The following is a 25,909-nucleotide window of genomic DNA, read 5'->3' as shown; positions in this document are numbered from 1 at the left end:
GACAGAGAGCTTCTGGCATATAAACTTGATTTGTATTCTAAAGGCTATTTGCCTTTAGACAGAGAGCTTTGAAATTCAATTCCAAAATCATGGTACAGAGCCTTTGATTTTTATGTCACATGCCCAACCATCTATTCTACTTTCAGACCATGCTATAACAGCATGGATTTATATCCCTGGTGTCTTTCACAACTCTAATTTGTTCCCGGCACGAAATACCACCTATATTAGTTTGAAATTCTATTCTAAACTTAGATCCCATGGTTTCTGTGTGGGATGTAAAGTTGACAAAACACGTGTTTTTTCCCCAATGCAAATTTTGCATGCATTGACTTTCAGTTAGTCAGGCTGACACTGTTGGAGGTGTACAAGATAGAAAATAACTCTGGGTAAATAAAAGGGTATGCAGAGAGAAAAGACAAGTGGAGATTTTCAACTCACTGAGTTTTTAAAGACAGAACAAGTGTGTTCATTTTGAGGAGGATTAAAGATTAAGGTGAAGTATTTACAATAAGTTTGGACACATATTATGAGGTCAAGGAAAGCTGATAATCTATCCATTGTGACAGCATTCAATAATACTAAAGTTCATTATAAAATTGAAACTAGAAAATTCTAACTTCAAGTGAATTATGAATGGTCAAAGTTATTGGCTCAAAGACTTGGCTCTGAGGTGAAATGAGATTTCCATGAGGATGGGAACATTTCACATTTACACAACGGTTCATATTCTCAAAGTCATATGGCAGTGATGACTGAAAAATGCATCTTTAATTTTCATTGATGAAATGCAGGTTAAGCATACACTTGGAGGATAGTAAACACTCTCCACTGAGAGAGAGAGAGAGAGAGAGAGAGAGAGAGAGAGAGAGAGAGAGAAGAGATGTGAATAAAGATATGCTTAAAGTCAGCTTGTAAAGCAAACTAAAAACACCCAAGTGCCAGTACATGGAAATGACTTAATAAGAATTAAGAAAGTATGCCTTTGTTTTTACATTTACATAAATGTTCATAGAATGCAAGAGCTTTTCATGTGCTTAGATGTTAATGCTAATCCACATTAGAAATATGAAAAAGATTGATTTATAAATATGTACTGCAATTTTCAGGCATCCCTTCAAGTGAAAGTCCTTTACAATATGTATTTTCTGCAAAACTGGAATACTTGCCCTGCTCATCCTTTATCCTTGGCTCAGGGAACCAAGTTGTGAATTTGTTTTCTTGAAGGCTGAACTTGTATGAAGATTTCAATACCCTAGCATCTTCCCCACTTTTATGTGTAACTTGTGAAAAACTCCCTGTGTTTCTTCAGGCTTAGCAACAGGATTTGAATGTGATGTCACTGCCATCTCAGAACTCCACACACCCTGCAGTAAGGGCTGGGCGAAAATCAAATTCTAACTCTGGAAACATCAGCAACAGATAGCATGCAAGTTTCAGGCTTGATCTGTTACAGCCTTGCCAGGCCTCCCCCTTTCTGCCTGCCAGAGTGGTGATGACCAGAGCAATTTCAGCTGTCACATAAAGACTGTGGAACTATATAAATCTCTGCATGATCCTGCAGAGAACCATTGACCACTTACCTGCTATAGCTCCCTGGACTGTCAGCATGGAACAGATATGAATTATTTCAGAAGCATGTTTGGAGGTCCTTTTGGTGTTGTCTGTTTTATTGTGCTAATTAACGCATCATGCTTGTTGCTGCACACTTATGATTTGGAAGTGCAGCTGGACTCTTGCTGTGCCCTGCAAGCCTTCTGTGGTTTGCTTTTTCTGTGCAGCTGTGTAGAATTCTCTTTAAAGATGTCATCCGCGCACCTCAGCCCTTCTCTTCTAATCAGTTGATACTGATGTAGAGAAAACAATGGCATCAGGGATGAATTCTGTTAATCTTCTCCTTGACATCTAAATCATTGTCCCTACTTATGCCCAGCCTTCCCTAGTTTTAGAAAGAATTTTCCTTCTCTTTATTCCTTTTAGGAACTCTCTTATCACCACATCACCTGTTTTAAAGTACTTACTTCTTCTCTCGTGTGTTACTGACTTCTCCTCCCTCATTCCCTTTTTCTCCTTCAGTGACAAATAAGATATCAAGATTTAGTCATCTCCACAGGTTTCCCTACCATGATCCTGATGCACTTGCTCACAGAATCCCTCTTCTTTCTTTTTGACCGGATTCCTGGAGCTCTGCCTGGTGTTTGGTTGTTAATCTCTGCATCTGCTTCCATCAGTCATTGGAGAAAAGCTCTGTGATAGAAATTTAGATCAATGGCTGTGGAACCTGCATAGGACTGGAGTAGGTCCTCTGCATGGCAAGATAGTTGTGTAGCTTGATCTGCTTGGGGAATCCCCTGGCAGTAGGATCAGAATCCATGCCTGGTGCATGAGTGGGCTTTTTGGACACCCCATGCAGCCTTGAGACAGAAGGAAGGGTTTGGACTTGCCTCTATTGGATGTGTCTCCTCATGGGAGGCCCTTGTGTTCTTGAGGGGGAGAATCAGGGTAGCTTAGGAGGGGGAGGCTTGGGGGGAGTGGGAGGAGGAAAGAGGAGGATCTTTGATTGTTGTGTAAAATGAATGAAAAAAAGTTCTTAATAAAAAAATAAAAATATATCAAGGTTATCTAATCTAGTTTTAAATTTGTCATGTATCTCATTTGTGTGGTGGGGGTGCTGTAGCACATGCACAAACACAAGTATGAAGGTGTGCATGTCCATGAACATGTGGATGCTAGAGGTTAACACTGGATGTCTGCTGCTGTCACCTTTCACATTAATTTTTGAGGTAGAGTCTTTCATTGAATCTAAGCACATTAGCTAGATTCATCAGAGAGCTCTTGTGATCTGCTCATTCTTCTGTAAAGGCTGAAGTTCAAGTGAGACTCCAACATACCTAGACTTTTGATGTTATAGCTGCTGTAGTTTTTAAAGGACCAATTAGATCATTTCTTGTCATTGCTTAAAATATTTAATGTATTTTAATAACTAAATCTGGACTAAATCCAAACTCCACCATATGACCAATAGGAAACATTAGTACATGTATTAGTTACTTTCTATTGCTGTGATAAAACACCACAACCAAGGCAGCTTATAGAAGAAAGAGTTTATTTGGCTTATGGTTGCAGAAGATTAGAGTCCATGAAAGCCCAGCAAAGGCATAGTGGTAGGAGTAGGAAGATGAGAGCTCACATCTTGCACTGTGAATTTGAAACAGTGATAGTGAACCAGAAATGGCTTGAGTCTGTAAACTCTCAAAGCCTGCTTTCATTGACAAGTTTCTTCCAAAGCTCAAAATAGTTCATTCAATGTGAGACCAAATATTCAAGTGACTGAGACTATGGGGCATCTCACTCGAACTATTATGATTTCTGTGTTTTTCTTCAGTTTCTTTTTTGAAGTTATCATATGATTACCTTTTGGTCAAATCTTATTGAATTCACATTTATGATCCCCCCTCCAGAGTTGTTTCATCTACTTGAATGCTTTGTTTTTAACCAGCCTCCTACATGATCAAGTTGTACATGTAAAGACTCAACTCAATTATTTCCTTTAATTTCTTTTCTGTTCTTTAACACTACCTTTTGTTGTCCAATGCCCCACATTTGCACTGTTTTCCTTGGTTTAAGGTAAAATTCTTAGTTTCCTGCTTCATTATCTTCTTAGACTGAGCTCTCTTTGCAGACAAAGTTCTTGCCTTACTTATTTTGGTAGCACTAAAAGGCACCCTACTGCCACAGAAAAATTTATTATGTATTTGCTGTGCATTGTGGTTAATAAGTATATTTCCCTATTGATGAGTACGCTCACAAGGTTGGTAGATCTAGCTGGTATTTAGCAACAATAAACCAGTTAGAACAGAGCATACTGTTGGTAACATCAAACATCCAACATCAAAAAGCAAAGAACAGAGTGACCTTGTAATTTTCTTACAATATTAGCAACCAGAAATCTCAATTTAATGTATTTAAAAGAAAAATAAATTTGTATCTAAAATTGGTGAGCAGATATTTTATTTTTCCTAAGAAGGGTATTTGTGCTTTTATAAGGAAATGAAAAGGCATAAATTACATTTGAATAGCAACCAGAAATTCAGAATGAAGGTCACATGTAAAACACTGCAGAATAGAAAGCAGCTTGCTAAATTATGATCTCCATAGGGCCTCTCAGTGCAGGACACTGCAGATTCTCATAGAGAGGGAAGCAGTGGAGGAAAGATGCCAGGAGGAACAGAAACCTCAGCCTGTGTTAGCCTGAGAGTGGCCTGACGCAGGCAGGTTTGGAATAGAATGTGGGACAATGTCAAATGTGTGTGAGGAAAGAAGCCTGAAATCGGAGATCCAGCTATTTGTGAGTCACAGTCAAAGGAAGGAAAGTTTTTAATTGCCCTGGAATGCCATCTGAAATGTGAAACGGTTTGCATTACACAGTTTCTAAATAATCGTATTCATAAGCTAAATCTATGGAATGGCCTTCATTCTGTGATTAAAGAAAGTAACAGAGTAACATCATTTACAATCTCAAAGGCAGAAAGATTTTCCATGATACCAGTAGAACACAAAACAACTTTAAATGTAGTGAACAGTAATGCTCAAGTGAAGAAATATTAAAGAACTAATCATCCCATTGAGTTTTCTTTTTTCTCTTATGATTCTGAAGGCTAAAATTTTCAAATGGAAGTTTCAAAAGGATTTGTAAGTCACATGATAGGATCTTCAAGTCAAATGAAGGCAGATAAACTCTATGTCTTGCTGTGGTCATTTCCAATGTTCCTCATTTCTCTGTCCTGAGGATTTAAAAGGCTGACTGTGTTCTTGCCAAATCTAGATGGCAGCTGCCAGTTTTGTTTTTCTCCACCTGAGAAGATGAAGCTTCACCTCTTCTTTATTTGCTTTGATATAAGCCACTTCAATTAAGGACAAGAGACACAGGTCCACTTTCTGTTTGGTCAAATGATGGAAATTCCTTGCTCATCCTCTCTTTAAAAATCATTTGGTTTAATAGATGCAAAAATACTCAATAAAATACTCAATAAACACATCCAAGAACACATCCAAATAATCATCCACCATGATCAAATAGGCTCCATCCCAGAGATGCAGGTATGGTTTAATACATGCAAATCAGTAAATGTTATCCACCATATAAAAAAAAAGTGAAAGAAAAAAATTAATGATCATCTCATTAGAGGCAGAAAAGGACTTTGACAAAATTCAATGTTCAATGTAGAAGAGTGCAAATACATTAATATATATCCCTGCATAAAACTTAAGTCCAGTGGATCAAAGACCTCAACATAAAATCTAGATACATTGAAATAGATAGAAGAGAAAATGAGGAATAGCCTTGAATATAATGGCATGGGAGACAACTTCCTAAACAGAACATAGATAATGCAGATCAACAATTAATAAATGGGACCTCATGAAACTGATAAACTTCTGTAAGTCAAATAACACCATCAATAGGACAAAGCAGCAGCCTACAGAATGGGAAAAGATTTTCACCAACTCCACATCCAATAGAAGATTAATATTCATAATATATAAATAACTCAAAAAACTAGATATCCACAAACCAAAATAATCAAATTTAAAAATGGGGTACAGATCTGAACAGAATTCTCCATAGAAGAATCTCAAAGGGCTGAAAAGCACTTAAAGAAATGTTCAACTACCTTATCCATCAGGGAATTGTATATCAAAACTACTTCAAGATTCCATCTTACATCTGTTGGAAATGGTTAAGATAAAAAATGTAAGTGAGAGCTCATGCAGGTAAGGTTGTGGAGCAAGGGGAATCCTCTTCCCATTGCTGATGAGAGTACAGATTTGCACAGCCACTGTTGTGGAATATTAGTTTAATGATGCAAAGATGTGTTGCATTCTTTTATGTTGCACTTGTTTAACTCTGTAAAGCTGTGTTACTTTGTCTGTTTAAAATACCTGATTGGTCTAATAAAGAGCTAAATAGCCAATAGCTAGACAGGGGAGAGAAATAGGCAGGGCCGCCTGGCAGAGAGAATAAATAGGAGGAAAAATATAGGCTTGAAAAAAGAAGAGCAAGAAGCAAGAGAAGGAGAAGGCAAGGAGGATGCCAGGGGCCAGCTCCTCAGCCACTCAGCCACACAGCCAGCCACAAAGTAAGAAGGAAAGAAAGAAATATAGAATAAAGAAAAGTAAAAAGCTGAGAGGCAAATTGTAAAGAGAATCAGGATAATTTCAGTTAGAAAAGCTGTCTAGAAAGAAGCCAAGCTAAGGCAGGGCATTCATAAGTAAGAATAAGTGTCCATGTACTTATTTGGGAGCTGAGTGGCAGCCCCCTCCCCCAAAGAGTTAAAAAACAAAAACAAAAACAAAAAACTATAAGGCACTTTGGAAATCAAAATGGTATTTCCTCAGAAAATTGGGAATCCATTTTCCTCAAGACCCAGCTATACCACTCTTAGGCAGATATCCGAAAGGACACTCTTTTCATATCATTTCATTCCTTCTTATTCTGTGTCTGGTTGTGTAGCTGGGTGACTGGCCCCTTCTTTTCTTGTTCCTTGGTCTTGCCTCCCAGATTTCTTTTTCTATTTATCCTCTCTGTCTATCAGCCCTGCCTATCCTTTATCCTACCTTGATATTGGTCATTCAGCTCTTTATTAGACCAATCAGGTATTTTAGATAGGCAAAGTAACACAGCTTCACAGAGTTAAACAAATGCAACATAAAAGAATGTAACACATCTTTGCATCATTAAACAAATGTTCCATAGCATATGCGAATGTTATACATCTTAAAAAAAAATATTCCATAGTACTCTATTCTCTTTGTTGCTGAAAGGTGCTTTGCAGGCTGCCAAAAGAGAAGTACGGACATTCGTCTAGCTACAAAACCAGTGACCTAAAATCTGTCCTGCCTGAAGATGTAGTCTTGTAATGGTGGAACAGAACTTGTGGTAGTGGCCAACCAATGTCTCATTTAATTTGAGATCCTCTCCATGAGTGGGAGTCCATACCCAACACTGCTTTGATGTCCAATAACACGTATCTGGATAATCCCAAGACCTAGGGTTGAACTAAACATGACTGGTCAAAAAAGAACAAAACAAATAAACAAAAAATAATAAAAGGACTCCTAACAATATTCTGCTACACTCATAGATCAGTGCCTTATCTAGTCATCATCAGAGAGGCTTTCTCCAGTAGCAGATGGGGGAAGATGCAGAGACCCACAGCCAGCATAATGTAGAGTGAGATTCTAAATTGGAAGCCCCATCAGACCCCTCACTTTGGAGCTCAAGGAGTCCTGCAGAGAAGTAGAAAAGATTATAGGACTCAGGGGATGGGGGCCACCAGGGAAACAAGGCACACTGAATCTACAAAACAGGGCTCTCATGGGCTCACAGAGACTGAAGCAGCAAACATTGGGCCTACATAGGTCTACCAGGTCCTCTGTGTAGGTATTGTAGCTGTGTGTTAGCTTGGTATTTTCTGTGAGACTCCTAACTGTGGGAGCAGGTGTATCTCCAACTTCTTTGCCTGCTCTTGAGCCTCTTTTCCTTCTTTTTGCCCAGCCTCAATTTGAGGGCTTTTGCCTTCATATTGTATTTTGTTTCATTGTGTTTAGTTATTGTCTCTTGGAGGCTGGCTCTTTTTTGAAGGGAAATGGAAGCAGAGTGGATCTAGGAGAGAGGGGAGTTGGCTGGGAGCTGGAAGGAGCAGAGCAGGGGTGGGTGGGGGAATTGTGGTTAAAATGTATTGTATGAGAGAATAATATATTTTTCAATTTAAAAAATCATTTGTTTTAGTTATTTATGTAACATGAATCTTAAAAGGTCTTATAATAAAAAACCCAGAGTCACATATTGGGGTGAAAGCTGAAAGGTCAGAGAAGCAGAACAGCCAGGCTCTAGCTTACCTCTATGAAATCCTCAGCCTCAAGAGAGTGAGTTTCTGTTTCCTCACGACTTATATACCTTTCTGTGTCCTGCTATATTACTTCCTGGGATTAAGGGCGTGTGTCACCACTGCCTGGTTCTGTTTCTCTCATGTAGCCCAGTGTGAACTAAAACTCCCAGAGGTCCTCACGGATCTCTGCCTCCCATGTGATAGGATTAAAGTTGTGTGCCACCAATGCCTGACCTCTATGTCTAATTTAGTGGCTGGCTCTGTCCTCTGATCCCCAGGTCAGCTTTATTAGGGTAAACAATATATCACCACATATTTATATTTGGCTCTTTTAAAATAAACTTGAAAACTTAGGTTAACAGAGAAAATACACATATGTCAATTGTTCTTTTAAGCCGGAAGGGAGAGTACTTAGTGTTTTTTTCCTAGTTGGATACCTCGGGGTTTATTTTGAAGTGTCTATTTGTACTCTATTTTACACCGTTTTGTTGAATTATGTTATTTTGATTCATCATACATATATGTGTATATAGTCAGACACACAGACATAGATTCACACACTTTAACTGGGTGTACATTAAGAAACAGAGGGTTTTGAGAATAAACTTAACCTTAAAGCTTCACTGTTCTTTCAAATGTCCATTGAGAAAATGTGTACTTGGCTGTCAGTTGCTATTGCTTTCAGTTGTTTCTTCTCATCACTGTGGAGCAAGAATTTGACAATTACTAACATAATGAAATATGGTCTTAAATGTTATCTCAGTTTAGTTTTGGAAACCAGAAATGTAATAAAATAAAACAACTTCAGACACTGCTTACTGTGTCCTTTCACATTTTGAAACTCAGAATGGATGAGAAAATCTTATTCATAGCCTAATACAGTCTATGTCTTATTGATGGTTAGTTTATGATAATAAGAGACCAAGCAGCCAGCTTATAAAGATTGTTTTAAGGCAGAATATTGTTTTCCACCATCTTGAGTATGTGGAACACCAAACAAAAATCACAAGGGCTAATGATTTGTATCATTAACAGGAGAACATGTTTTTTCAGTTCATCATTGGCTGTGTGGACAAGGTCAGTTATTAAGGCCCTAGATTCATAAATGTTGCTCTATGTAATAGCTGGTGGGAGGAAATTGCCATTGTGAGAATGTGCCAGATGCCACACCGAGAAAGGGTCTGTACCTCCTGGGTCACACTGGAAGAGTCCAATAGACTGGTAACATCTGTTTAAGGCCAGTGCTTTTGAAAACTAGAGGGGTCAATTCTAATGTTCTATTCATTGAATGTCCTGAAAACTGGGTCATACACATTTGAAAGTGTTAGGGAGTTGGTTTCAGAGAGATTTTCATAGTCTACCTGTAATTCAAAGGCATGCCTATGAAGTAGCTTTCAAAGTTGAAAGAATTCTGATAACTTTCCAAAATGAGAAAGACTTTAATTTTTAAATGCCCCTTGAGTCATTTCTTCATCTCACAAACAGAAGTAAGAGTCGATTGTCCTGCAAACACATTGATTGACTAGAATAGCTTTGTGAGGCTTTTGTCTTTTTTTAAAATTTATTTAATCTTTTCCTTCTAGCATATGCAGCATGACATCAAAAGTGAGAGCTTGAGTGTAGCATCAATCACTTGAAATTTAGCCCCCTCATCTTATTTCGACCTTTCATGGAACAACAGTTAGAAACTGAGGTTTTTATTCCCTTCCACATTTTATTTAGCTCTTGGTCCTTGAAAGTGTTTGTAGGTTGTACAGCATGCCTTTTTCTTTAGTTAACTATAGTCAAGGACCATGAAAGGAATGATCAATGGAGATGAAGTGTTATGCTTTATTAAAAGTGGTAGCATTATGTTGATATCAAATGGACATACTGCAGAGAAATGTTTTAGTTACTTTTCTATTACTGTGAAAAGACATCATGACTAAGGCTACCTATAAAAGCAAGTATTTAATTGGGACCTTGCTTATGATTTCAGAGAATAAATAAAGTCCATGGCCATCACCACAAAGAGCATGGCAGTAAGCAGGTTGGCATGGTGCTAGAGCAGTAGCTGAAACTTAGTTATTGAGGGAGAGAGAGAGAGAGAGAGAGAGAGAGAGAGAGAGAGAGAGAGCCCTAGGTGGACACAGGTGGTTTTTTTGAGAACCTGCCCCCAGTGACACAAATCCTCCAACAAGACCACACCCTCTAATCCTATCCAAATAGCTCCATCAACTAGAAAACAAGCATTCAAGTATATGAGCCTAGGACAGCTCTTCTCTTTCAAATCACTACAGGGAGAGAACCACAGAGAGGGGAGGCACTCTGCTCTCAGCGCACTCCTCTATGAAGCCTACTACTCTGAAGGCTGCTGCATCATTCTGTCGTGCATATGGGCTTTATTTGTAATGATACCTTCAACCTGGAAACATCACTGTCTGCGACAAGATCTTAGCTCTCAGGCAAGTTATCCAGATAATAATCAATGTCAATCATCTAGGTCCAGTCCTAGCTGCTGGGCCTGTATAGCATTATGAGTCTACCTGGAACCATTTCCTCCTCTGTGAATGAAGAGACTCACTTATTTGTTTATTCAGCTGATGTCTGTGCAATTTCTGTTGTGCCAGGAATTGAGGCAGCCAATAAAGACAGCTGGTGACATGTAGAATGTCATTGTCTATGCAAATAGCTGTCACAGCATTCTTTGGAGCCCCACACTTTAAAACAGCAGATAGAGCTTTGCTTTGTGAACTATGAAGTACCATACAAATTCAAGAGGTTCTGACAGCCAAAGGCAGTGAGCTAAGGCTAAGAGATGAAACTGCAAGCATTTATTAGGTTGAATATGGGAAGAAAATAAAAGATAAGGGAAGACGGCCCTTGATTATTCTCAGACTGGTTAAAGTTTATGATTATCAGTGCCCTTTGGTTCTCCTTCCTGTTCCAACCACGACTATTGAATATTTCCCTGCTCATTAACACCTGTCTAGGAGTGGGAAGGTGAAATGCTAATCAGGCAATTTAGCTAATTGTTAGCTGCTGCTAGGATGCAGGTTTTATTTATTTTTTCTTCCCTGTTCAGATAAGGAAATGCTGAAATCTTTTTCTAAAATGTTAGCAGTGGATTTCTAAACTTCATGTCACCTGCTCATTCTTTCACTTATAAGATAAATTAGAATATTTTGTTTTCAGCAAGGCGTTAGAATAAAGCCCGGAGATGTCATGCTCCTCAATGTTCCGTTTAAACGTCACATTGCACATTCTTTATTGACTAATATTTAGAAAATGTGAATTTGCTACAACATGACTAGCTTAGAAGAGTGGTCGGGATTTAATAATTTCAGTTTTAAGTGCAGCCCTACATAAGTGCGCTTGCTAAGAGGATTTGGAGCAATCAGAAGTCTACCCTCCCCTCTGCCTGTGGTAGACATTACATGACCCTCCCCTAACCAAATAAGGGAGAGGGGAATGTTCTGGGGATTAGGGACACTAAGAATAAATCTGAGCTGTCTCGGATAATGTTGCTTTCCACTCTTTAGTTCATGTTTTCTGACACAGACCCCTGTAATTATCTCAGAGACAGTGCGGGGGCTTAGGCAGTATTCTCTAGATACTTAGGCATCTTCTTCCCCTTTTCTTTATTTGTTTATTTATTTATTTATTTTGTGCCTGTCTCTTTAGGGCTGGGAAGCGTGTGTGTGTGTGTGTGTGTGTGTGTGTGTGTGTGTGTGTGTGTTCCTCCAGAGTGCCAAAAAGAGAAAAGTGCTGAAGAGAGTCCCAGGGTGATGAGGCTATTTTTGTTTGAAGCTGATACTTCTAGCTGAGCCACAAGTACTGCTTGGAAAGGGCTTAGGTTGTTTCCAGGGGGAGAACTCTGCAGAGAAGAGGCAAAGTTCAACAGGACCACGCAAAGCAGCTGAAAACAGCCAGGAAGAGCAAGAGCCCTCCGCTAGCCCTCTCTACCAGAGTTCTCTACTCCTCCCTTATTCTGCAAAGTACCACTTGACTGCAACTTTTCACCTGATTGACTTCTGCATCCACCATGACTGAGATCACCGCTGAAGGTACTGTTGCTTGGGGACATTATGTAAATTGACAGCTACAGGCACTCTCCATGATTCTGATTCCGCTGTTGTTTTTAGTAGTCATCTTGGTCTGTGAGTCTACACTGGGTCTGGGAAATGAAATGAGAGGTTGCCAGATATGTATGTTGGGGGAGTAAGACAAGGTTTCTCTGGAAATTTGCTTGGAAATTCTCTGCTGTGCTGGAAGCCCCACTGCTTTCTCACTTATCACTCACACCTCTATAAATAGCTACAGTCCTGAACATGGTGGCTGATTTCTTATCAAGCAAAAATTATAAGGCATGTGAGGATGGAGACAATTAAAATCAAAATATTATGCCTGGGGTTTCAATTTAGAAATATGATCCAGAGCACTTTTGCTTTACAGTATTTAAAAGTTGAGTTCTTAACCATCTTCCCTTTCCAGCAAGAGTATATAGATTGCCTGTGTGCATCTTAGATAAAAGAGCTCTGAAGATGACTATCCATTTTACTTTGAGAGGTGCTCAAAGACAAAGTTAGAATTTTCTGAGTCAAATCAATCCAACTTTAAAAATAAGGTATTTAATTCTTAGAATTCTACTTATTTCATGAATTCATTGCTTTTTTCTCTACAATAGTGAATTCCATATTTATATTAAAATAAATATTTTCTATATCATCTCTTATAATAAACCTATACTAGTACAAGTAAAAATGATATTTTTTATTAATCACAGTAGCAAAACCGTTTAGACACACACACTTCTTACTAATAAAAAAATCCTTTAAAAGTAATACAATCTGGCTTACTTGAGGTAAAACTCTGGGAGGTAGGTCAAAAATTCTCTCTGACAGCTGTAAGAAAACAAGGCAGGTGATACTTTTGACAATTGCCAAGTTAAATGCCATTTTCTTTTTAACCAGCTTGTAAAATAGAAATCTGTGAATTTTGTCTTTTGGGTGGGTGGAAAACTGTGACAAAAGTAATTTCCTCTGAAGATTTAGGCAATTACCTGGGGTTTTTTAAATCACCTATAGAGATAGTCTGGCAACCCAAACTAATAACTATCATTACCGAGATGTTTCCATTTAAAGGTTTCTTTGTTTAGATTTATATGCATATTTCCTTTTTGAGACCTCATACCGTTCAACTAGGTAGAATTTCAATCTCTGTTTCACAAAAAGGAAACTCTTATTCAGATATTCCATGACTTGCCCATTGGCACACTTTAGCCATAATTTGGTGTTAGCTCCTTGACGCCTGCTTCTGTTTTCTCTTTTCTGGTAGAGGGTATCAGATTTACTGTCTGCCTGTTTTAGTTTAGAATTTGCTAACTGAATATAAATAGTATTTTTTTTCTATTCCTTGTATATTCTGTGTCACATGGCCCTTATGTTGGTCTTAAAGAGATCTATCTATAAAAATGTCTTGCTTGTTCCTGCACAAGGTATTAAGAAACCTCTGAGCATTCCCATCAGCCTCTGCTCGGAGCCTGTGCTATTGCTGATTCCAGACATCAGCTGGCCAATCACGTTCCTTCATTATAGAGCATGCTCTGTACACATTTGCAGTTGTTCCATATCACTTTTCATGAGAGGATAGTTATTTTTGAAACAGAATTACCGTTTGTAGCTGTAGGGAGTTTAAAGAAAGACATTGTGAAGCCTCTGTGGTGGGACACATGTAAAAGCAACTGAGCAAGTTTAAGTTGAATTTGTGAGCACAGCGTATAATTTCTGGATAGTCATCATTTCCCACGGTCTGGTCTTCACAACTGAGAGGGTCTGTATCATTTGACCATCAGTGATGTACGAATTCCTTTTCTGCAATGTTTATTTTTCAGAAGAAACTTAGATTTCCAACTTAGTGGTTTCATCTCTCCTGAGGTTCATACCGTAGTCATTTTCCAAAGGATTTTATACTTTTCATTTTAACGTGTGACTCCCACTCTTTGTACCTTATCTGCAAGAACATTATTTATACATTTATTTATTTGTCTTTCATTAAAAGGATAATTTGTAAAGTTCTTGTTTTCAGTTGTTCTCTCAACCTTGAGCTGTCTTTTCTTTCATCTACTATATTTCCCTTACAACTACTTTTGGGAAAGTTACTGAAGTATAAGCACTGCCTTATTAACCCCCATATCATTTATCTATCTCCTTTCCTACTCACTGAATATGAAAAGCAAGCATTTTGTTGATCTATACCAAATAAGACCTAGGGTGATTCCTTGGAAGCCTGCTGTCACATTCACTTTAAGTCTCTTCCTTGGATATCGTTAATTAAGGAAGTTCACAGGTTGATACCATGGCTTATCCACCTCTACTGCATGTCATGTTTATCAGCCCTACTGAATCTTTCACATGTATTTCTTTTTTCTACTGATGTTACAAGTTGGATAAGTTCATCCAGTGGAAGAAAGGAAATCATGCTCCATATAGAACAGCGTTTCAGGTACAGAGCAGTAGATGAGACAGAACTCAAAAGTTGAACTGCAAAGAATTCTAGGGAAACTATACCCTTCATTCTAGATAAGATAAAGAAATAGTTACAATGGTAATGATACCATTATCAACGTCACTCAATACTTAAGTAACAGAACTGAATACTTAAGACATCAGATTTGTCAAATGCATCCAAATGAAACATTGTTTTTATTGCTATTTATAAAGTATGAAGTTAAGGTTGGGGGGGGGTTTAAGAAATGTGCTTGGCTTGAGCAGGCTTTCGCTTGGATTCAGGTCTGAAGACAGTGAAGTTGAATCTGCCCTCTCATTGTGTCAGACACAGAGTTGGTTTGATACATGGTGGCCATTGGGTGCCTGCACTAGGTGCATGTCATCACTAAGTAGGTGAGATTAGACCTAGACTGGAGCAGAATCAACCAGTGCTAAAGTCAGAGGCTTTAAATAGGACTCTCCTCAATTGGCAGAAACCCAGAGATTCCCAGGCAAGTACCAAAGTTAGCTGTGGTCCACACAAATTTTCAACTACATTTATAAATGATCACTGAAACTCAAGTGCTTGCAGAGAGACAGTAGAAAACTTAAAGATTTCTGCTCAAGTTGTCTAATTAGAAATTAGATTTCCCCCTCTCATCTTGTGCTTAAAGGCAACAGAAAGACAAGTGCCTAAAAGACACGAAAAAGCAAACGGTTGATTAAACCTCATCAATTGACTGATAAAATGGAAGCTAGAATTGACTCTTAAAAAGAGGGATTAAAAAAAGACAAGAGAAAAGACAGAAAGAGAAAAAAGAAAAATAATAAAACAGCCTCACATATGGGATAAGTAGAAAAACGAGGATGATTCATAATTGAGGCTAATATGAACAAACCACTATAGTACAAACAAATACAAATGGATAGTAAGGTGAGGAATACATTAAAACAAGGAGCAATCTATCACTATGGGTTGCATTACTGGACTATGAATCATGCAATCTAAAAAAAAATTCTGATGGAATTATTGGCTATTTGACTAATTCTAGCTGTTAGATGAATCTAGGGAACTGCCCTTCTGTGCCAAATGAGATGACCACATCGGGGATATGATTTTAAGCTATTATTATTTGGAGAACTGTATAAATTATACAGGGATGACATGATTGGTATTTGTAGTTTTAAACAATATTCTGCAAGGGAAACTACTCAAGATGTGAGTGTGTTAAAACAGAATATGTGCTGAATGATCCATGGAAGGGAATTTATCTTATAATTATGTGAATATTTAATTATTTCCAAAATAAAGAATTTGTGAGAATAGTTAATATATTTAGTAATGTAATTTTTAATAAAAGTCTACTTTATTTTTTAAGAAAATGGAGGCAGAGACGCAGATAAATTCTATTCAACAGACTGGGACTGCTTTGTTGGAACAGTGAAGGAAGGGCCCAAACCTTAATGAAGGAATGAAGTTTGAACATTAGAGGGGCTGGGGACATCTATTTATACATAGAACGAACCACTGCAGTACAAACAAATACAAAGGGATATTAAGGTGAGGAATACATTAAAACAAGGAGCAATCTATCACTATAGCTTTAACTACCAGGAAGTTACAGCTATTTTTGGTGACTTGGCTGGGAGTAAGGTAGGTTGTTGTGATACCAAGGTATATTGTTTCTGCAGGTGAAGCAGACTGGTTAAGTTAAGCTGTTCTTTTCTTTTTCTTTTTAATTATGAAAGCCAGGCCAAGAGCTTAGGCTTGTTCCTAACTAGCTCATATAACTTAAATTAAGCCACATTTAAAAAAAAATCTAGGTTCATTTACATGGCTTGGTTACCTTTCCTTTGTAATGCCCATGCTGCTTGCTCTGCATCCTGGCAACTCCTCACAACTCTGCCCTTCTTCTTTCTTGTGACTAGGAGCTATAGCCTGTTACAGCCTGATTCAATTCCTCCTGACCTGAGGCTATTACCCAACATCCCTGAGATCAAGAAGTCAGTGAATCCACTGGCCACCAAATTTTAAGCCAAAATTGCTCCTCTAATTGATTATTCTGTTGTTGTTAATGGAAAGAAAATATTAATGTATTAGACACAAGGTCTTGAAATACACTTTATTCTGCTGTTTCTGACAGCAGGAGAGGAAATCATAATTTAATTATATCCATTATTACATGAATATCTGGAGATTAGCATCATCTCATTTATCAAAATCATAAGTGACATTAATTACAGACATTAATTAGCAAAAGTTATCTTTTAATGTGTTTTGTGGGAAAATCTGAGCAACAGTGTGATATAAGAAAAATATTCCTAAAAAGTGCTCTATAGTGGACCTTTTAAAACCCAAACTCAAACCAAATCACACCCTCCCCCCCAAAAAAAAAAGACTTAAGTAGGAAGCTCTTGAATGACAATCTTTTAAATCACTAAAACAAAACAAAAGACAGTGATCATTTATGATAGGTCTTGAACCTAGGGCAAATGGCTAACTGAGGTATCCATTGACATATCAAAGAAGACTCTGGACTCCCTCAGGTGTCTCTGCCTCTGGCTGTGCTCTCCCTTTTATCTACAATAAACTTTCTTCTCCACCATAACTCAGAGTTGTCATAGTCTTTCATTTTTATTATTTTCTTCATTCAATATAAACCCAGTCTAACCAGTCGGCAAATTTGGTTTAAACTTTTTTAATTGAACAAAACACCATTATGCAAATTGTAGACTCTCTGGTAAAAATAAGCAGAACATGCGTCCTTATAGCATCAGCTTGAGCTGGGCCTCACTAAGGTTTTCCCATATCTACTTTTACTGTTAATAACAACACCCCTCACTTGGTAGGCTTGTAGCTTCTATGGAAAATATCCTATCAGCTTAACTACTTCTTAATTTCCCCCTATTTATTTTTGGTCACCATTTGTGACTATAGCATCAAAATTATGCACCTTCATAACTATAATTTTTTGCTACTTCATAACTATAATTTTGCTACCATAATTGTATTGCTAAAATTGCTATAATTGTAACGTAAATATCTGATATGCTGTATATTTGATATACTCCCCCATGGATAGGTTGAGAATCACTGGCCTATGTTGCCCTGTGGGTTAGATATATCAATCTGAAAGGAGGATGCATGGATGGTTATCACTTTTCAGTAGTTTTAGTGTTGTTCATAGGTCTGCTTTAGAGTTTAATGACAGTATTAAATATTATTTTCTTTTTTGGGGGAAGGAACAAACAAAAAAATGTGTATTATCTATTGTAACACATTTTAAAAGGACACTTTAGAGAAAAACCTTTATCTGGCTACTATATGAAGTTTCAAATTTGGTCCCTGACTTTAAATTCCAGGAGGATCCATCAAAGATAAGCTGATTTTTCTCTGCCTGGTTACAGCTGGCTTTGGTTGCTATAATTGACACTCAGTTTCTGAAAAGAAGGGCTTAGTTGCATTGCCCCAAGTAAGGGGTAAGCAGAGATAGGTGACGTTGCTGGTCCTGAAAGATAGTAATTTCCATCTTCAAAGGAAGCTAAGATGAGTTCCTTGGCAAGTGCATGATGAATGATGTCCTGTCCCCAGGAACTGAGCTGTTCTCTGTAAACATGAAACATCTCATATCTGTGCCTGAGGTCAAGCTGCCAAAGACACAGAACTTAGTTTTGAGAGACTCTTTGGTATGTAAATGAGCTGTTTTCTCATAAACTGCACAGCCCATCTCACAATGTACTTCAAGTATCACATTTATATACATAGAGACAAAATACTGTGGCTGTTAAATACTGACTTTTTACCTGTTGCAGGCTCTGATGAAGATACAATCTTTTAATTCATGAGAACAATGACAGTTTGCATCCAGCAACAGGCTCTTTGCCAGAGAAATCTGCTTTTATTCAGATAGCATGAGGCTAGAACCTCCCTTGAGAAGTTCTGTCTTTGGTGCTTCTTCATAGAAGCCCTTTTCCCCTGGCTGACATTTATTAATATAATGTGGAGACAATCCAAGGTAGGGGAAATAGCTTCATATTTAAAACTTCATTTTACTAATGTCAAGGGTTTAGGTAAATTTATGGACAACATATTTTTGCCAAGGCTTCCCAGAAGAAATTATTGCTGCCTTTAAAATAAAACCTCCTTGTCATTAGGAGAACATTTTGTTTGAGGTTAGACATATGATATAATGTGGAGGGAAAAGTCACATACAAAGTAGCACATTGGCATTCATCATTATGGTTAATACTTTGGAGCAGGATTCTTACTTAACAAACACAATTGTCTGGGGCAACAAGAGTATATTACATCATCTGTAAGTGAGCGCAGTTGGTGAATTGCCAATCTTGTGAATTTGTAGAAACACAAAGTGCCTTCATCTAAGATAAAACAAAACTTTAGACTCCACAGCATTATTCAGTAGGTCCAGAATTAAAACGCAGAATTTCATGTCACAGACTCATTTGCATGCAAAATTATAATACCTTTTTTCCGCTGGCTGAATGTCAGGCAATAGCTTGGTGACAGGGATGGAAATATGATTAATAAAAGGTCTTTGCTAATGTGCAGCAAACTGAAATCAAAGAAAAAATAATGTTGAAAATGAGACTGGACAGCTTTGAAAACCTACGATCCAAATTTGGAATAGCTAATGATGTGATTTTGTTGAATAATGTGACTTTTTTAAGATCAGGGTGCACATATGATGGTTTCATGCCAATTGTGGGATGAGCAAAGGATAGTCTATTTTTGACAGTGTTAGTTTGCATTGTGTATAACGTTGTTAGAAAGGTGAATGGTTGACTGATCAAAAGGTAAATAAGTCAAGAGCAGCTTTGATCCAAACAGACATGGATGGAGAAGAGGCAGGAGATAAATGAGAATCGGCTGCCATCGTATGGAATGATGAAATACATAGGGTCCAGAGCTAATCTGGCTAAAGGAATGATATATTCATATTCTCTTATTAGTGCCATTCTGGGATTCTCAGATTCCTTAATTATTTTCACTAGTTGTTTTTATGATCTTCATTTCCTCGATTCTCTCTGTCTGAGTCTTCTGCCATCTTTCGTACCCACATTGCCATTAAAGATATGCACATGAGCTATACTTCACACTTAGTGGATATGTGTGGAGCTCCCTTCATACCCAATTCATTAAGAGAGAATGAAAAGAACTTACACCATCAGACAAATAGCCCCTAAATTAGTTCCTTTAAAAGAGAAAAATGAGCCGCTGAAAACAAACCAACACAAAATGATGGTGGTTGCTGTAATATTATGAGAACTGCCGCCGCTGCCTCAAGACAGTCCTCTTGTCTAGATATTTACTAAAGACATTGGACTCTGTATTGAAAATGACAATGTGATTACCAGGGGGTTAGGAAAGACAATTAACATAGAATGAAGAGCCAGGGATCAGAGAACAAGGCTCATGAAATGTGAGCAGAGAGTAGAAGAAATTGATAGACTGAATCAATCAATGTAGAGCTTCCTAGAGACTTTCTTTGTTGTGATTGTAAATTATACTTGACACATAGTTCTAATGCTTTCCAGAAATTTGGCTAAGTCTTGAATCAAGTATATGTGTTAATCAATTCTCGACTCTTTTGCTAATATTTAGAAAAGTAACCCATATTTACCTACTTGGTTTCTTTCCAGTCCTTCCAGATGGTTAATGGCCTTGTAGGTTCTGGGTGGTATATTATCAAAATCATCACATGTAGAGTCTTTTGTTCTTGAGTGAGGTTCTCCATGTTCCCCAGTGCTTTGGAACGTAGTATTTCATCTTATCACTCTGCACTTTCTTGTGGGTAGACAGGAACAAAACACTTCTGATGTTGGAAAGACCTTCATTCACCCAGACATTTACTCATGTACTTTGTTGTAATTACTTTCGATAGTTTCTATTTTAAACCTGGAGAAAAAATGTTACATTACAAAGGATGTATATGAACAACTTCTAAGAAAGTGTAAGAAGTTTACATATCCCAAAGAAATATAGATAAGGTCATAAGCTAAAGAGATGAGGTAGATTCCACAATTTCTCATCATTCACATTAAAAATTATACAACAAATGTATACATTTATACACTTGAAACAATTAGGAAATGAATCAATATGTAACTTGATTTTTGTCAGACTTGATGATCAGAAAAATCCAAAAAATCAATATAAAATAAAAGGGTATATATGAGGATCAGTGACTGCCACAAACAAAGAAGAAATTTAGTTAAAACTTCATGTCCTTAAATGGAAGGATATGAAGATAAATAAAAGAAAACTAAAGAGATTTAATTTTTTATTTACATTTAATTTAAGATTAGCCTTCCCCTAATCCTTGACATTCTAGGATAATTCATTTAATTATGGGTTGAAATTTCTCATTATATTAGTATCTTGATCATGAGTTTTAGATACAGCTAAAGGAAACACATTTTCTTGACAGCTGAAGTATGAGCATTTGTCATAAGATAGTCTGTCAAGGTTTCAGGATAATAAATACTAAGTCATAAACTTCACCATAAATTTGACTCCACAAAGATCATTTTAAAGCAGTGGTTCTCAATCTTCCTAATGCTATGAACCTTCAAAACAATTCTTCATGTTGTGGTGACCTCCGACCATAAAAATATTTTCATTGCTACGTCATAACTGTAATTTTGATCTGTTATGAATCATAATGTAAATATTGTGTTTTCTGATAGTCATAGGTCCCTGTGAAAGGGTCATTCAGCCACAAAGGGTCATGACTCACAGACTGAGAAACACTGTTTTAAAGGAATACTAAAGTACAGTGTAGCTGTTAAGAAGAACATAAGATGCAGGTACGTATAGTTATAACTAATAACTTCTAGGAAACTTGGATCAAATTACTCAGCCATGAAAACTGCAAGCTTAACTTACTCCACTTTGCTACAAAAGATAGTTTGTTTAGGTCATTCCAAAGGCTTGGAATGTTGGGAGTGTTACATATTATCATCAAAAATCAAAGTTATTATGACAAATACAGACATCTAATTCAAAGATTAGACAATTATTTGAGGTAGAATAAATGTTTTCTTGGAATACAACTCATTTGTTGCCATGATCAGATATTGAAAATTCTGTAGGAAGGAGAAAACAAAAATGGTAGCTTTAAAGAAATACAGGCAAATAGATTTATCAGCTAAAGGGAACGATGAATTTTTCCCTTGCGAAAAATCAGTGAAAGGTGATAGCTTACTTTCTGTGCCCTTGAGCTAATGAGTTGAGAGGTGATAGCATAATTTGAAGAGAGGCACAGGTGGCACCAGCTCTGTTGAGAAAACTGGAGGACTGCTTTTTGCAGGATTATCACCTACAGTTTTACAGAAGCTACCACAATTGAGGGTGGATTATCTTTAATGACGGTCTCCTATTGTAACCTGTTCAACTCAGCATGTATGTCTCGAGAGGTCCAATGTTTCCTTGATCCAGTGAAACATAATTTCTATAAGGAAAGAGTAATAAAAACAAGAAGAGACATTTAAATGAGGCATCAGGTGGCACCTTGTTAGAAATTAAAATGCACTAGAGCTCAAGGGTAAAAGAATTAGAAAATGGTGGTGAATGTTGATTAGCATTTTCCTACTTGGTTTTCAAGATAAAGTACCTCTTTCTTTTTGGTGCTTTTAGCACATCCTAAAGACTTTTTCTATGCTGGCAGATAAGAGCAAAGGTTACATAAATCTGTGGGTTTATCATTAAAAAATCTGGACCTGTCACAGTATGTTATTGGTCCAAAGAAGAGTTTGAAGAAATATAGCTTGGTTTTGGTTCCATATCACTCAGGTGGGCTGGATAGAGGCCACTACACTGCCTAGTGTGAAAACCCAGGGTGAAGCATCTCCTGTGAAGTCTTTAACCACTTCTGCCCTTTTTAATACTTTACTGGGACCATGCACAACTGATGTAACCACATAATGAGATGTAGGTTATCTGCAAGTTATAATTTCAAATGCTCAGTAGTTCATCTCTTACTTTTAGGGATAGCTGGCTATGTACAGAAATTTCAGAACACTGGGGGGGCTGTTACAAACACCAGATAACTCAGCTCAGCATGGTTTAAAAACAAAATCCTGACAACACACAACAAGTAGTGTTGTGAGCATCCTTAACAGGTGTCACTTACTTCAAAACAACTTTTTTAGTCTGTCTCAAAGCTAAAAAAAAGTAATTAGCCAAGCATTATTATTATGTTACTGTCTAACCACCGTGACCTTCATTTTTCTGGGCTTTGCCATAGTATTTTCTCATTTCTAGTCTGAGCTAAGCACACTGTGAATCCTCTAAAATGATCCAATGCAGACCAGAAAAGCATGTGTACACATTTCTTGCACTTTCGAGAGTAGATCAGTGTAAATAGAGCAACATGTCCTGAAAAGCCTAGAAATTAGACAGAAGATTCCCTTTAGCTTCTTTCTTTCTTTTTCCTTTGGCCTGTTCTCAGTAACTGCAGTGATTTCTTAGGGAATGACAGGGAAAACTATTTTTTCCCCCTGTGGGCTTTGCCTGCATTGCATATATTCTTTATAAAATAATGAAAACACAATTAAAATGTTTTCCATTCACATCTATGTTAACATTTTAAAGATATAAAGAGCACCTCTCATAAATTCAGAGCTGAAAGAAATATTACTAGTATAGCTTTATTTATTTCTTAATTTGAATTAAATATATTTTAAAATGATGCACAGCATGCAATACCCATAATAATGGTATAAAAGGAAGTATTTAAATACCCCTATAACTGCTATTTCAGTCGATCTAAAAGTATATATCTCATTGTTTATCATTTCTGCATGGTGAAAATACTCTAAATCCTATTTTAATTCATTCGTAAATGATATAGACATTGAATTTTACATTAACCAAATGCTTATACATTACTCACTAAGCAGTGTTGAGGTTGCCATCCACATAGCCAGTAGCCCTGTCACAGAACTATTTCTATCATTTGAAGTTTTATCCTTAGGTGTCTGACCACACACTGGCTCTCACCTTGGTGACACTTATCAATCTGGGCTCTCTTTCTTTAATCCTCTATTCATTCAGTGCTGGTAGCAAGAGTAGCGTCTTTTGTGTGGAGCTATAGCCAGTGTCATGCTTCTTGCTGATCAGTGTTCTACCATATAAAATTCACAGTCCATCGATTGAATGGTCATTGCAGGAGACTGTAGCAGTTATCATGAATGATGCTGAAATACTCATTTCTTTCCTTTTATACTTTCAGTTTTCCATGGTTCTTTTATCAATATATATTTATTTCATGGCAGTGTATCCTATGATAAAGAAGTGCATTTAGCATAAAAAAAAAGACACTTTGCTCACTCAAACCAGGTATCCTGTATACTGCCATCTAAATCTCATTGAAAAACACTGAAAAAGAACAATTTGGGTATGATCTGCATGAAATGCCCCAATTGGATTTTCAGGAAAAAAGAGTTAACCTAGTTTCATGGTATATACAGAAATGGGTGCTTGGAGGATCATGAAGAGAACAGTACAATTCAAAGAAATTCTCAGAGAAAAAGAATCCTTTCTAGTAATGACTTCTCACCAGACTCTGTCAGCAGCAATGCAACAATTGCCATGTAGAAGTCATAAAATGGGAACATTCAACAAACATTTAATGGTAACCCTGTTTATCATGGCCAAGTGTTGCCCTTGAAGCTGGACCACTAGCAGTGAGGGAAAAAAAAAATCTCTCCTTCCAGGGCCTACCTGCTGCTCTTGGAACACACCTGTCTAAGGATGAAAACACTCATTGTCACTGCCTCCTGTACCCGTAACCTTCCTAGCTGATGGCTTTATTTCTTTTTCTTGACCCCCTAGTGTTGATTTACCCACTAATTTTTAACTAGACTTCAGAGTCACTTATTACCATGTGACCTGTGATTACTGTATGACCTTTGTTCACAGTCGGGGAACAGTTACTCTCACACTCCCACCACTGGTCCTGCTTCCAGTTGCCAACCTTTCCAAAGCTTTGACCTGTTTCCTGGTCATTTCGTTGGCTTTAACTTTCAAAACCATCATCCTGATTCTATGTTAAAAGAGGGTTCTTTCAGGCAAAATGGCCAATTCTGACTCATTGAGGAAGGGAGGCATAAATGATAGGTATTAATAATTTGAATCACTTTTAAAAATGAAGAAAAAAAATGAGCCTGTTTGTGAAAGAATAGTGATGTTTCTAAGTTTAAGAGATTTTTTTTGAGGGGGGCATTCAATTTTGATTAAATTTTAAGAATGCAGTTATAGCTTATGGTTATAACAAAACCACAAGGAGATTAGAAGTGAACTGTAATCTTCTTGATTAGAGATTCAAAAGGCATAACACCCAGGACAGCAGCATCAGCAGCAACTCCAGGAACTAGGAACTTAGTAGAAAAGTAAATTCATCTGACTTCAAGTCAGCTGGTTCCGAGTATGTGGATAAAGTCAAAGGTAGTTGGAAGATATTTCAGTCATAATTGCATTGGTCTTGAATACACACACATTGTCTTGACATTGCCACCTTTAAAACAAGATAACAACCATTTGCCTAGCATTTATATTTCATTATTTATAAGTAACTGATATTTAATTAATTATATGGATGATGTTTGCATGCTGAATGCAAATACTATGCCCTTTCATATAAAGGCCCCGTGCACCACTGATTTTGCTATACACAGGGTGGTGGCTGTAGAGGGAGTGGTTTTGTAATGACTTCCCATTGAGGAGGAGAAATAACTGTATTTTTAGTAAGCATTTGAATATGGCTTTTAGTATAGAAGCTTAAAATTCACCTACAAAATTAATGGAAATATTCACAATGAACTTATTATTATCTACAATTATGATTATTTTCATGAGCAATGGAAATCTGAAGATAACAAATCCAAGGTGTTAAAAACAAAGATTGTCCCACAAGAAGACCAAGCGACCCAACTGGGAACAGGGGCTATCTCTAACTCTTTTAGTGGCTTTTTGGACCCTACTCCTCATATTGGGTCACCTTGCCCAGTCTTAATACATGGGAGGTGCTTACTTTACTGCAACTTGATACAACATGTTTTGTTGATACTCATGGGAGACCTGTCCTTTCCTAAACAGAAATAAAGGAGGAGTGGATTGGGGAGTGGAAAATGGGGGGGGGAGGAGAGGAAAGAGCAGAAAGTGGAGTGTAAAATAATAAATAAATAAATAAATTTGAAAACAGAATTAAAAAATCTAACAAACAATAACAACAACTACCAAACAAAGGTTGTTGGAACTGTTTCTGGAAGAGGGGAAGATATATGAAACCCAAGAGTTCAATATATGTGTACTGAATCTCATTAAATTCCCCCAAATCATCTCCTTCCTTTTTGTGTTCCAGAGTTCTATTTTTGAGTATTTAATATCTAGATTATATTTTTGCTTTCATTGTTCCCTCTCTATTAATATTTCTCCTGCTCTAATTTAGACTTTTATAAAACCCTATCTTCACATCCCTATGTGGCAGATTTCATTTTTCACAAAGGGTTGTAGCACCATTTTCCATT

The 25,909-nt window shown here is 37.2% G+C and overlaps 1 protein-coding gene across 1 annotated transcript in view; it reads left to right on the top strand.

Annotated features, from left to right (window-relative positions):
- The first annotated feature begins 11,696 nt into the window (after window positions 1-11,696).
- Trdn (triadin) overlaps window positions 11,697-25,909 on the top strand; it is a 124,495-nt gene continuing 110,282 nt past the window's right edge. The window contains exon 1 of the mRNA XM_036169278.1: window positions 11,697-11,938. Within this exon, the coding sequence (XP_036025171.1) occupies window positions 11,917-11,938 (22 nt within the window). The 5' untranslated portion in view covers window positions 11,697-11,916. The remainder of the gene's footprint in view (window positions 11,939-25,909) is intronic.

The sequence above is a fragment of the Onychomys torridus genome, chromosome 19 (assembly GCF_903995425.1).
Source record: "Onychomys torridus chromosome 19, mOncTor1.1, whole genome shotgun sequence".
NCBI classification, from domain to species: domain Eukaryota; kingdom Metazoa; phylum Chordata; class Mammalia; order Rodentia; family Cricetidae; genus Onychomys; species Onychomys torridus.
This window is presented reverse-complemented; position numbering and strand designations above follow the sequence as displayed.